Source organism: Alosa pseudoharengus, unplaced genomic scaffold (genome assembly GCF_046254945.1).
Source record: "Alosa pseudoharengus isolate Yale_2024_CS ecotype anadromous, Long Island Sound unplaced genomic scaffold, YU_APseudo_1.1 YU_APseudo_1.1_scf_9, whole genome shotgun sequence".
Classification (NCBI taxonomy): domain Eukaryota; kingdom Metazoa; phylum Chordata; class Actinopteri; order Clupeiformes; family Clupeidae; genus Alosa; species Alosa pseudoharengus.
In genome coordinates, this window is record NW_027468881.1 from 7,894,473 (window position 1) to 7,909,615 (window position 15,143).

A 15,143-nucleotide genomic window follows, 5' to 3' on the forward strand; every position below is an offset into this window, starting at 1 on the left:
TGACGATAACAATTACCGTTTTCATTTCAAATATCATAAATATCGCAGTTGATTACCACGGTGTGGAAACCGTGTGTTTAATCCTTCCCAGCTTCATCTGAGCCTGCTTTTGACATACAGTAGGCCTGGTACAATGAAAAAAAAACTGGTACCCTACTGATTTGGTTGTCTACAGTAATTGATGGATTTAATTGCGATTCGGATTAGGTTACACCTGATTTTAAAAGGCGGAACATTTTCACAGCAAAACGTGTACTGTATCATGTAGCCACTCTGCGTCTTTTTAAACCGCGATAATACCGAAAACCGTGATCATTTTGGTCACTATAAGCATGAGGTTAAATTTTCATACCGTTACATCCCTAATTGCCTCCTTTAAGAATGATGTTGTATTGTTTGTAATGTATGTACTGTAATCTATTTAGCTCAGTGGAGCATTGCGGCCCATAGGTTTAGGAAATGCAACAGTATTTTTCATAGCCTAATTTAACATTTCATGTGGTAACTTTAGGCTTCAAGGACATATAGGGCAACTATTTCATGCTTCTAAATGAATGGGCTGGCTATTGTGATAAAGTATCACCCTTCTGTTTGCAGAGGTTATAAGCTAGGTAGAGTGCAAGGCTTTAATAAGGCCACTAAACCTACACTTATTAGGAGACTGCAGAGCTAATTAGCATAGCAAAAATAACATCCCAGAAAGCATACTTCAGTGCAACTGTAATCATTAACCTGCCTTCAAGGCAGATGTTGAAACAGGGAATACACAATATTACATTATTTAATTTGAGACTGATCAAAAAAGCACATGTGCTATCTTATCAGCATTTGGTCAGCCAGAAAAATCACTCTATGCAACCAACAACATTGACAATGTTACAACAGCTACTGTGTCTCCTCTAAAAAGCACAAATACTGTAAACGGAAATGGTAGTTTATTCAGTGTACACACTGGGTGTTGGTCAAATTGCGATTCCATCCAGATTTCTGTCTACCATCCAGTTTACCTTTCAAGTCCTCTGTCCGGCATTCAGAATGCAATGATAAATAAGAACTTGTAAGTGTGCAAGTACTCCTATAAGTGTGGCGAACACAGAACAAAATGGTTGGCAAAACAAATACTACTTGTAGTCATAAAATAAGCAATAAACATTTTTCTTCCACTTAAAATGACTGTGAACCTGAGCCATCTAACCATCTACTCTATAAACTCACACTAGAAACATTTCAGAAATCTTAAGTATGCCTATGCATGTAAAATGGCAAGTTGCAATCAGACTCAGGCATCACTAATTGTTTGATTAAGTTTGAATGGCTGTTATTTTTGTATTCCTGGGTGCCAGAGGCCCCTGGGGTCTGTGAAGAGGAGAATAAACAGTTTAGTGTGTTGGTATTAGGAGGGCAGAATAGCGTAAAAAAAACCCTCTCTGGGAGTCTCTCACATCTAATGCAGTTTATTTGTTTGACTTTTTTCCATGGAAATATAAACAGCATATTAGAACAGAGAGACTCTGGTAGAGTGAGAAGTGTGCACAGGCAAACTCTGCAACGTTCATAGATAAGCACTTGTCCTTTTTAGTGCTACAGCAATTTCCTGTGTATTAGCCACATCGCATATAATCCATAGGACAGTGTTTCATAGGAATAATAAAAAATAAAAAAAATGTACTGACCGCACTGTTTTTTTAGCTACATGTCTAAGAGCCCAAAGGATGATGATCAGATTGTGTTTTATTAATAGAGAAGAATGAAGAAATGAAATGTAATCCCATGTATAGCCCACTAATTGAGTATTAACCTCATAGCTGAAGAAAAATAGAAGAAAAAATGTATGTATGAACATATGAACGTGTCAATGTATGAACACTCACCAAACTCCATTTACTCAATTTGTTCACTCAATAAATGAATTACTGAAGTTAGTTACTGTTACTGTTAGAAATGAGTCTACTGTTGCCAATCAACTGAAAATAACACTCTGCAGCCAAGTTGAGTGAGAGAGGCTATATGAATCTAAACATTCACCCTAGTACTCAATACACTATATTCCTGGCCCTTGCTATACCAATGCACTCCTCTATTTATTTTAGATACAAAGGCCTTTTTCTCCAGTGCACTTTAATGTGGCATTGTGATGAAGCCATGCTTTTCAAGAACCCTCTAAAAAATTCCATTACATGCCATGTAGGCTACCAAAACACAATTATAGCCACTTACACAACAGGAAAAGCATACGCTTCATCATGATGTGTGCTCTCTAAGACTGAGCCCCTGACCGTAGCTGTATGAACACCTTGTCCAACAAGCTGAAGTAGCCTACAGTTCCCTCATCAACTGGACTTCAGAACCCCACACTCACCTGCCAAACTACAGTTCCCCACACCTTTATCTGCGTGTGAACCCATGGCTAGAGCAGAGTGCTCTGTCGGCAGGCAGGAGTGTTTCACGCTTTGCTGCTCATTCACTGTACGCCTGTTACTCAGCTGGAGGTATCAAAGAAGCAGGAAGACTTTTCAGCGATTCTGATTATGACTGTATAATCACTGTATTGCACAATTGTATGCTCTCTCCTCTTGCAAAAGCCAAGTCCACTCAGTAGCACTTACATCTCCACATCTTGGATCACCTTGGTGTCAATATAACCACAAATGAAATCCCATCCCAAGTCAACTACAATAGAACTAAATTTGCATCAGGTATCACAATGGGAAATTACCACAACAACCCCTTAAAAAAGAAGACATATTTCTGAGAGTAACACTCAGCCAACCAACACATCCTTCCCGGTTTACAAGCGGTCGAGGTCTTGCATCTGAGCCGTGAGCCCGAGTGCGAGGGTGTGCAAGCCATTTTAAGTGCTCTCAGAGCCATGAAATTGGAAGTGAATTTGCATGGCGACATGCCTGTGTGCTGTCTGATGGCGAGAGAGTGAGACGCTGATAGGCTAGTGCACGTGCACACACACACATACACAAATACACACTCTCTTTCTTTCTCTCTCTCTCTCTCTCTCTCTCACACACACACACACACACACACACACACACACACACACACACACACACACACACACACACACACACACACACACACATGCAGAGAAGGAGCACATGCACTGATGTATAATGAATGTGGGGGGAGAGGCAAGCTCCTGAGCTCCTGAGCCTGGTCGGAAATGGCAGCTAGCTGCTTAATAACAACCATTAGGGGTGAGATGGATACCGAGCGACGACACAAACCAAAGACTGATCATCTTAAAATCAGTCTGGACTCAAGCCCACATAGCTCTCATGCTGCTTCCTTCCTTGACAGACATGTGTTTTTTCCTGATCACAGATATAACTTTAAAAGGTTATTGCCATTAGTCATCATCTACTATAAAGGATGACTAAAGAGCACTGCCAATGTTCACTTCCTTCAGAGAGATAAAACATCTTTACCGACATCTCCATATGTGTCCATCATAATGTATAAAATGTAAACACATCACATGGATTGGCTTAAAGTGGAGCGTTAATTGCTTCTGAAGTGATTAGTGACTAATGGGGAGATTTGTCACACTGAGATACTGTATTTCAGGACTAGTCCTGTGACAAGCAGTCACATAAACCATCTCTGAGGGCCAGGCTACAGCACAACACAACACTTTCAGCATAAACTATTTGACATTTGTGGGTCATCCACACACAGATGTGAATTTTCACATTCATTTTTTTTTTGACAATATGCTCTTGCTTCTCAATCCCCAACCCCTCTGTTCCCCCCTTCTGAAGTGAATGAGACACCGAATTCCTACAGGTGAAGAGTGTCTTTTCCCTCCGTCTGTCGCAGCATGAAATTCAATAAAAAAAAATGCTTGTGGAGAAGAGTGAGCCATGGGGAGCAGTTGTCAGAAAGCCACACGCGGGCCAACGAGAAGCGGTGCTGAAAAAGCTCCTCTTCGGAGGTGTGAGAGGGATCAGACTCATATAATGGCAAAGTAATTACCAAGATAAGATTGAAATGCCACAGCGGCGCTACCGAGAGGAAATGCTAATCATGCCTAATTATAAGATTCACAGAGACCTCAAATGAAACAGCTGATAAGGGATATGAAGCTCTCTACACCAGAGCTGATAGAAGCTCTCCTGCTCTTGCAGTATGCTGCAGATTGCTGCATTCTCCTACTTATAATACTTGGTGTGTGAAAAATTTTGAGAAATTTTGGGGAAATCATCTATGGGCATAACCATAGCAGTACTAATAGACTCCATTCCTTCAGCACAGAGGTAAACGACACTCTTCATGCATGCATTTTTTTTCATGAGAGAGATAGCAGAGAGAGAGAGAGCAGAGAGAGAGGGAGAGAGAGAGAGAGATGTGCTACAGATATGTCAACTGAGAATAACAAATACACACTGCACCATAACAAAGATGCCAGCTGTAACTCCATATAAACATGGGATGATCTGAGCGTGTTGCATCATGGACACGTAGTGTTGAGGGACAGCAGAATGTTCCTGGAACAGAGTTGTCTGTGTGTGCCTGCGAGCCCCATGGAGTCAAAAAGGCCCAGTGCTGGGCTCTGAGCAAAAGCAGGAACAACACTGTGTGATAATAATGAGCTGTCTTCAACTCCTGCAGGAGAACAGCTTGGCTGCCGTGTTAAGCAAGTTCACACCTCACAAGAGCTAGCACAAAGCTCAGTTCACACAGATTAAAATTAACAAGTTTGTGTTATAGTTCGCGATTTGTAATGGAGCTAGTTCAAGTTTCAGTTTTTTTCTTCCTCATTAAAATGACCAACTCTGAGTTTATCTTTGCTCTTCTTCAAGTTGCCGCCATCTTGTGAGGAGAAAGTCTGTATAAGTCGATTACCAAACTCTCTTCCTTTTGCGTCCATTGAGAGGCTTGTACTGCATTTGGTACAACGACTTGTAAGGACTTTCTCCACACAAGATGACGGTGACTGGAGGAAGAGCAAGTCATTATTTTGCACCCTTTCTTTACAATTACATACTCCATAGTAGCGTAGACGTTTAATGATTTTTCGAGCCTAGTGAATGGCTTTAAAAAGTGATTTATATTGACATAGTGAAGTTGCCCCCAAATGCTATGGTATATGCTATTCAGTTGTAAATGCACATTCCAGTCTAACTCAAAACTACAACGAAATTTACAGTCGCAATTTGAGCTAATGGAATTAACTAACTGCAAAGGCTGCAATTAATCGTGTAGCTCCCAACTTTGTCCCACATTCAGGAATAGCAAGCTCTAGCATTGAATTACAGATACATTACATGTTCTTTTTTTATAGGCATCTTTACGAAAATGAACCTTTGTATATTCAGATTTTAAACTTCCATCTAAAGGAAAGCTAGACATTATAGAGGGAGAGCAGCTTCACAGAAGAGAACTTCTGACGGCAAATTTGAGGAAAAGTTGGTAAACCATAGCCTTGTGAGACCATCCTGATCTCGCGAGCTTCAGGGTTTCACTCGCAGATCAGTCTGGATACTTTCCGTTAAAGAAAATTTGGAGCAGTTCACCAAACGAACGTCCAATCAGCGTTGGCTTTGAGGCGGGTTGAGGTGTGACGCAACGAACAACATGATGGCATCCACAGAGATGAGAATAGCTATCGCGCAAGTTTTATTCAAATTAGAAAGTATTCCTGGGTAAACTGTGAAGCTATGAGTCTCAGCCATGCAGCTGGGAGGAATTAACGACACAGACATCCTCCACGGCTGATTCCAGTTCATAATGGAGGAATATAGGCTACTATCTTCAGAAGTGTACGGGCCTACCGTGAAAACTTGATGGGAATTGTCGTTGATTAGGTTCATAAATGGTAAGTTAAAACATCTTTACGTTTGTCACGTTACCTAACTTAATTGTATGTTAAACGGCATTAGACGAATACTTTGTTCATCTAATTGGTTGATTTGGCCCGTCGATAACCAACAAAGGTGGTGATAGACAGATGGTTTATCCAATCAGCTAACCAGTATGTCCGCCCCTTCCCAAAAGTTCTTCAATGAAAAGTTCCCAGATGGATATGCGGAGCAAATCCATCTGGCGGAGTCAGGTTAGGTAAACCACCCTTCTTACCTAATTTGAGGGTGCTGATTCTGAATATTTTGTTTACCAAGCTCAATTCTGAGTTCTAAGCCGCATAATCAGCATTTTAACATAAAATAGCGATTATTTTTGCTTATTTTTCCCTAAATTGGGTTGATTTCAAAAGTAATCACTAAAACCAAATAAAAGTGTTCTCTAAATACATGTTTGAGCATTAAAGAAGCCATACTATAGTTTATTAACGTATTTAATGGGAACATGATTACAGTTAACATGTAATAAACTCGGAAATTCTAATCAAAACACAACCATATTTTTATTGCTAACATAGTGAGTCACTCGTGGTGTTTAATGCATTTCATCACAATAACAAATTGCACAGATAACCTTCAACTCAGAATATATCCTACAGTACATATGAACTTAAATAGCGGGAATAAGCCTAATGCAGAACTGCATCTACCGTCAGCAACAACCGTCAAGTAAAAAACATTTTACTTCTAGTAACACTGGATTTGGTATGTGTGCTTGCCTCTATACTAGAGCTTGATAATGTGCTCTTCTAATATGCCATTGAGCAGCATCACTTGTTGGTGGTAGAGCCTCCGATCCTCAACATCTAGAAAACAGAGTGGCTCTGGCATAGTGTTGTCATGATACCAAAATTATGACTTCGATACAATACCTGCCATAAATATCTTGATACTCGATACTGAAGCGATATCGAAATCCTAAAATATCTGGAAAAGAAAGGACGCAGGCCTCCTCCAAGTGTATTGAGTCATTTATGTTGAATTTGGTGCACTTTTGGTCAATTCTGGGTTTCAAACTTCTAAACTTCCTACATAATTATTATTTTTGTAGTCAGATAAAATAGTAGTTTTTTTTTTTTTTTTTTTGGGCTTTTTATGCCTTTAATTAGATAGGATAGTGGAGATTGACAGGAAGTGAGTGGGAGAGAGAGTCGGGGTGGGATCCGGAAAGGACCACGGGGCGGGAGTCGAACCCGGGTCGTCGGCGCACGGTGCAGGTGCCCCAGCCAGTCGCGCCACTGTTGGGGCTGATAAAATAGTAGTTTGTGTGTGATTAAGTCCTTTATTGTTTGTTATAGCTCATTTATATTGTGCGATGTTTTGGCAATAAATTACCTTTAAATAGCCAAAGTAGGCTAGATCAAGGTCAGTGTTCAAATTACTGCATGCAAATCACTTAATGCTATTCAGAAGAGCCTAATCTTTAGGCCATCTGATGTAGGCTACCCTAGGCCTTCCTGTTTTTATGGGATTTCTTTGACAGTTGCAAAGGGAAAAAAGTGAAGATGGTCTTCTTTGCTCCAGTGTAATTTAATAAGTACGTTTCAACCACTCTTTGGGTCTTAATCAGATAGGCCTACACCATTATTACATTACATTTGGCTGACGCATTTTTAACCAAAGCGACTAACAACATGGTAACAGTTAAGTTTTAAAGCAATTCTCTCAACAATTTTAGGACAATTTAAAAACGGTAGAGTACAGTAAGAATAAGTGCATCAGTGAGTGCTGTTTTTAAACAGTTGAGTGTCAGTTCAAGACGGATGGTAAGTGCTAGGATCAGCAAGACTTGTTGTAAGTGGTGCTATGAGAGGAGATGTTCTCTAAAGAGCTGGGTCTTCAGGAGTTTTTTGAAAATGGAGAGGGATGACCCTGCCCTTGTAGGAACTGGCAGTGTGTTCCACCAACGAGGAACAACAGATGAGAAAAGTTTGGATTGGGCTGAGCGTATCTGTTGCAATATCTGTGTGCATTCCTACATTAGGTCTATTTCTTTGATAGTCAACATCATTTGCTACCACATAACAAATACCAAATAACAATACAAAAGTTTCTTACAAACTTTCCTGCATACTTCTTTAATGTGCTGCAGTCAGATGGGTGCCCTAAAGACATAACTAATACTAATCACTATACTGGACATTCCACATTGCTAGACAGCACTTAAGTGAGGATGACTTATTTCCACTTCACAAATAACCATTGCTATCTGCAATGGCTACAGTACAGGGACATTAATCAGTTATTAATGTATAGCTGAGGATTTGTCCTATAGGTCCACTTCCCTTTCAGAATCATATGCAGTAATGATGCACTGGAGAATGTTTCTTTTTGTTGCACTATAAAGGATATCTTGTCTAAATTTTATTTTTATTTGCAAATAATGCAATCTCCATAGCACTCTTCAGCAACCCTCAAACATGCACACTCTTCCATTTTTTTGGATGGCTGGGATTTGAATGATAGGAAAGAGCACCAGAGCACCTTTACAGTAAAATAAATACAGTGTAAATCCTCTGTAAAGACTGACAACTGTTCATAATAGTTAGTGAAGTACTTTCTACAGAAAAATGAGCAGTCACCTACTATTCTATCAATTTATTATCAAGGAATCTATTTTGCTTCTAAACGTCATACTGAATTTTAGCTATTATTTCAATTTATATTTTAATTTTAGCTTATTTTCATTTGCTACTTGAGGGTCATTGGGGTAATTCCTGTCCTGTCCGACAACATATCTGATACATAAAGAGTATATTAATGCCTTATTTTTTGCAATTCCTATGATATCTGATGGCAAAACCAAAAAGTATGTAAATTATGCTAATTATGCTAATTAGCAAGCTTAAAACTCAAAATTGAGCTTGGTAAACAAAATATTTGAATTCAGCACCCTCAAATTGTGTGAAATAGCCCCTTTACCGACTTTTCCTCAAATTTGCCAACAGGACTTTTTCTGAACGTTTGTTAGCTATCTGCTCTCCCTCTATTAAAAGAAACCAAACTAAAGAAGATTTGCTGCATTTGCTGGTCCCCCTACAGTTGAGAAGCGCAATAGTAAACAATCTAAATATGCATCTTTTGCAACAAAGTATGAACATAACTCCGATATAATATGGAGGGAATGCACAAACATAGCATAGCAGCTCTTTTGCGATTTCGGAGGGGGGGGGGGGGGACTACAGTAGTTCAAGTCTCAAAAATCAGCTACTATTGGCCAGCCCTACACCATCAATAGGAAAACCATTTTGCATGCACAAACGGAATCTACAGTATATCAGCAACAGAGTTCTTCTGTCATATCTGTGGCCAATGAAAGGCAATAGATCCCAGAACACGTGGACAAGCGATCCGAGCAACGTGTCGTGATTCCCCTTTGGAGGCTGCATGTCATTTATAAATGACAGGACACAGGCTTTAATAATACCAGTCACTCTCTGAATTATCCCCTGACCCTCTGCCACTCAATCACTCCCGCACTCTTAATTAAGTTACACCAAGACTAATAAATAAGATGGGGGGAGAGTGGAGCGAGAAAACGCTAGCGCCAGTCTCCCCATCTCTCTCTCCGCTCCACCTGCCATCCACCTCTCCACTCGTCTTCCGGCACCAGGAGTTTCGGGTCAGAGGAGCATGACCGATGAGAGCAATCAATGTGACTTACAGCATGGGTCAGAAAGGGGGGAGGGGGGGCGGGGTCAGGGGGCAATCCCTGGTTGGAGCCAACTCATTGGGCTGAGAGCGCAGGTGCTTCCCCTTGGGTGCAAATGCTGGGGCTGGATTGGAGAACCCCCCTCATCCACACACACACACGCACACACACACACAAACACACACACACAGACACACACACACACGCACACCCCTTTGCCTGTTGGCTGGTGTGGGGAAAACAGACATCAGGATTCAATCGGTCTGGCCAGTCAGTCACGGCCTGTCAATGCTGTCGTTTGGGGTGGGCGGCCGTCAAAGAGGAGCGGTCCACACCAGGTTCACCTTCATCAGAGATGGCGAGGAATACGGCTCGTAAAGATGACGGATGGACGCCGTAAAGCATTAGTTATACCACAATCCGCCAAGGTCTCATACACACACTTATAGCCGGTCTGAAGCCCATCTGTGGCTGCATCTATGGATCATTCCCAGCTCAGGCCCAACCACATCATTCACCAAAGCCATGATCCACCCAACCCCTCTACAATTCCCTCCAAACCACACATATGTCTCACTGTTTACATGGGGAATTATAACTTGTAGTTAAAAAGATTCATAGGCAATATGTACACTGGCTTCTTTGGACAGGATAAAAGCATCCTCCACACACACACATATAGGCACACCCAGACACCCATAGACAGATAGACAAGCAATAGAAGACACACACACATACAACAAACACACACACACACACACACACACACACACACACACACACACACACACACACACACACACACACACTTCCCTGATTGGGAATAACCTTTAAGAAAAAAGAATAAATTCACCGGCAATGAGTAAAAAACACTGCACTGCCTTGCCGCATGCACGCACGCACGCACGCTCGCACACACACACACACACATACATACACACACGAATTTACACGGAGAATGATAACCGATATGATAAACCGGACTCACAGGCAATATGCAGACTGGCCTCTCTGCTCAGAATGGTCCCTAAGGAGTTGGATGCCAGGCATTGGTAAATCCCCACGTCCTCCTCCTTATTGAGATGGCTGATCTGCAGGTTTCCTCCAGAGAAGCTATATCGAGATCCCAGCCTGGGCGCGATGAAAGAGTCATTTAGCCTCCACCTGCGGATGGGGAACACAGGATTGGATATCAGTAGGGAGAAAGTGTAATGCACGATAATGGACAATATTTATTTCATGGCCAATAATGTTTTCTTATCTTCTTCTGTTGACATCAAAAATAACAAAAAAGACAGACCTTCTAAAACATTCAAATAGCACAAAACCACCTGTTTTGGAGCTGTGTCACCATGTGGAGACCTTGTAGAACATATAAACAAAATGTCTGAAGCACCTGCATTACGACCCAAAAATGTTTCCCCGGGTCATATTTGGACACAGAGAGATGCCAAGCTTTGTTTCATCAAACCCACACGGTCACTCAGCATAATCAAATGCTTTCATCACCATCAAGCTTTAATTGCAGGAGAAAAATCAAGGTGCTTTATCACCGCGAAACACAAATCAAAACAAATGGGTGAGCCTGGGGTACGCCGCAGCAGACAAAAGTGATTATTATTGATGTAAGAGGCAATTACAGAGGAGCATTACTCATTCGTCATGGTAACGCACGCTCCTCTCGCTACAGGCGACCCTCGCCGAAGGGATTTAGGAGGGGGGGGGGGGGGGGGGCAGAAACCCAGTGTAAATCAGGGAAGATTAATACTGACATTACATTCAGAAGCTGTGAACCAATCAGCGGCTCCATGATCCAACAGACAAGCTGTCATTCACCTTGCCTCCAGCAGATTTGAAAGATAACGTTAAAGCAGCCAGCATACAACACACCTGCTGCAGTGTCTCTAAACTAACACATACTACTCGCGTCTGATAAACTTGTCTCGATGTGAGCGATATTGAGTCAGATGTTTCAATTTGAATGCATTCTGTGATTATAACAGATGGACATAGAGGGGGATAATGAATGTGTTTTATTCAAAGCATTCAATAAAACATCAGAAGACTACACTTCTTCACTTGTAAGTAGAGAATAGCATTGCAAAATGGGTTCTTTTTCCTGGATAAGACTGCTGATGGTGTTTTAACATTTCTGGTGTTCGAACCCCCTTAAAATCCACTGAAAAAGGATTAAAGACCCATTAGCAATTATCTCCCAACATTGGCTCAGTGTGTCTCTCTATTTTGCCTTTTCCTTCTCCGAGTAGGCTTTTCATCTTTTGAGCAAAGTGAGTGATTCTCTTGATTCTCCCCATGCCCCCATTCTCATTTCTTCTCCATCTACATGGCTGGTTGGCGATGAGGAGAAGTGAGATCGAGATCGAGACGGAGAAAGCGAGAGAGAGTAAGGAGGGAGAGAGAGAGGGAGAAGGAGAGAGAGAGGGAGAAGGAGAGAGAGAGGGAAAGAGAGAGAGAGAGAGGGAGAGCTGATCTGCTAAAGCCAAGCTCAGTGGCAGGCTACCTGATTAGATTGATTTAGTGATTTGGAGCTGCAGCTGGAATGGGTCGGAGCTCGCCAGACGAGACAAATCAAGGGCCCGCGCTGACAACTCCGAGAGCCTCTCCGTAATGGCAGTCGTTGGAGAGGGGTGGGGTGGTGGGGCTGTTGAGGGGGAGTGGGAGGCCGTCCTAGATAAATTAATTTGTCCTTGGCTCCTCGAAATAGACTCCCCCCCCCCCTCTCTCAACAGAAAGCTTGCGACGTGGGTCGGAAACTGTGAGAAAACTTCCAAGGTCTCCAAACTTTGCTCCAAGTCGACACGGCAGCGCTGAAACGCTGGGAGGACACTCCTTCCCTCTGCTCATTTACCATTCTGTTGAAATTAAACCACTTTGTACTGAACTGACAAAACACAGAGTAGAGCGCTCCCCTTCCCACAGGTCATGTTTCTGCGCTACTTTACCCAACTCCTCAACACTGACACTATAACAGGGACATGTATCCTAGAGACCCGCAATGAATATTTATCAATAAAACAATACATGTAGGGATGACACAAATACTAACATTACCTATTTTTCTCTTTTCAAGTCAGAATCACTGCATGTGTGTGTGTGTCTGATTCAGGTCTGAGCATGCTCCGTGTAAGCCCAAATTGACTTGGTTGAGAACATTAGTTCAAATTAGCAACCAATTAGGCACAAACTCTGCCTTTTCAAGATACATTAATCGTAATGACAGCCGTGTTTAATAAGGAGTGTTTTCAGAGTATCCATGGACATCTTCGGATTCTGTGCTTGACCTGAACTTCATGGAAAGTTGAGTTCCAAACTGGTATTTCAGTTGTTTGAAGTAGATTTGTTTTCTTCTATACTAGTCTGTAGTATCACCAATTCAAATTACACTGAATCAGTATTATATATTTTTTAAGTTCTGTTCTTCACTTAAAATCTGAGCATCTTGTCCATGGTGGATAACCTCAATTAAATCAGCACCTTGGTTTATTCAACTATTCAACAAACTGAATTGTCTGAGCAAGGACTGAATATGTTTTTTTTATATAGACAAGCAGATACACACACACACACACACACACACACACACACACACACACACACACACACACTAACACACACACACACATTCTCAGATGCCGAGAAACACTGCGGCATCTGAGAATCTATCCATATAAAAAATAAATGATAACTGTCAAAATGCAGTTTGCCGTTTACATAACATTTCTTATTTTGCAACATGTTGACATTAGAGTGTCAAACTTTCTTTGACAGTTCTACTGACACACGTAAAGACGTAATACAAGTTGAGATTTGTGAGGGGGCTAACAGACTGGGACTTGGCTTCTTGCTTCACCTTGCATCTTCACAGTCTGTGATCAGAATGGGAAACACAGTGCCTGAGGCCTTAGGCACACAGGGACCAACAGAAAAAATCTAGGGCAGTGAAATGAATGGATAACAGCTGTATACTCTTCCATCCCATCTCATCCACACAGGGGGATTCACAAAGCTGTTTGTTTGTGTGTGTGTGTGTGAGAGAGAGAGAGAGAAAAGATCTGACCTGTAAGAGGGTGGTGGGTATCCCTGGGCTTCACAGCTGAACGTCACTTCTCGTCTGGTTTCGGTGGAGTGCATGGGGAAAACAATACTGCCAGGCTGCTTCACGAATACAGGCCGGAGCGGCGTGGTACTCTCTGTTTGGAGAAAGAGAGAGAGAGAGAGAGAGAGAATGGGAGATAGAGAGGGATGAGGTGAGAGCGGGAGAGAGGATAAGAGAAAAAGATAGAGAAACAGAGAGAAGGAAAGGGAGAGAAATGAGAGAGTGCAAGACATAGGAGACAGAGGGAAAAAAGAAAGCAAGAAAGAGTGAGGCTCAAAAGACAAAGGCATGACAGAGATGGATACAGATCTCACCTTACTCTAGAATACTGATCTCACCTTACTTTAGAATACTGATTCTCTTTTTTTTCAGGTGACACAATCCACCATGTCTGTAGAATTGAAATATTAAGAGTGATGGTGTGCATGGGCTCTGCTGAGATTTCACTATTGTTTTTTTGGAATTGTTTTGAAACGTAATGTAGTGATTTCCTTTCAACAAAACTTTACAACAAGCCTTACAACAATCTGTTGAAAGTAATCACTGTAACAATGTTCTCCTCAAAACAAAAACAACAAAAAATGTCTGTGGTACTGCTCTTCATTAAAGACTATATCTCCATATTTTCAATTGTCACACTGCAAGATAAAAGAAAAGATACACAATTTATTTTCCAGAAACAAACCCTTGATTGCATTATGCATTTTATGACTACATAACTACTGTATGTAAAATCCACATTTGCCTGTGAGAAAGACTTCAAGTAATAATGCACTTGGTGATTTTAGCTCTTTATTCAGATTAGTATATACATACTCGTTTTCTCTCTTTGTATGACTATATGGGTGATATAAAGCGCAATATATCGGGTTTAATATGAAACTAACATACTCATGAGGTCTCTCTGGCACAATGAAACAGACCTATCCTCCTGAGTCCAGCACAGTAATTCACATGCAAAATGGCCCGTGGTTACAGGGAAATGTAAGAACTAACACACACTGGCATGCAAATTGAGGGAGGGCTTGCTGAAATAAGGCTTATAAGCAAAGCTTGAGACCTCCATCATAGTGTATTGCTGTCAAATGCTGTTCAATTTAAATAGGTTAGAAAGGCAAACGTCTTTGATTGAATTCAGAACTTTTTTTTTCCCCTTTTTTCACAAGCGCAGCAGCAGTCATGTTTTTTTTTTATTGAGTTCTTGTATCTGGACGTTTGGAGCTAATACCCCTCACATGGCTCGGCAGGGCTCGGTGCACGGGCGCACTTCAGAGCAGAATTTCCATTTCATTAATCCTGGAAATAGAGCTGGGCCCTTGGAAAAACGGGTCTCTGTGGGAACGGAGCAGAGCGGAGAGGATGTCTGCATGTAAAAATACCTCCTCATGAGAAGAGCGGTAAATTGAGCTACCTGAGAAAAAGTAACTTGTAAGTAGGGGGTGGGGAAGAGGGGTTTGTGTGTGTGTGTGGGGGGGTGGGGTATACTCTTGCGGAAGCACAT

At 41.6% G+C, this 15,143-nt stretch overlaps 1 protein-coding gene across 2 annotated transcripts in view; it reads right to left on the reverse strand.

Moving 5' to 3' along the window:
- cntn3a.1 (contactin 3a, tandem duplicate 1) overlaps positions 1-15,143 on the reverse strand; it is a 67,716-nt gene that overhangs the window by 46,839 nt on the left and 5,734 nt on the right. The window contains exons 2-3 of one of the 2 annotated variants that reach the window (XM_076275988.1): positions 13,604-13,736; positions 10,514-10,689 (exon numbers count right to left, since the gene is read on the reverse strand). In XM_076275988.1, coding sequence (XP_076132103.1) covers positions 10,514-10,689; positions 13,604-13,736 — 309 coding nt within the window. The remainder of the gene's footprint in view (positions 1-10,513; positions 10,690-13,603; positions 13,737-15,143) is intronic. The other variant, XM_076275986.1, reaches the window with a different exon arrangement.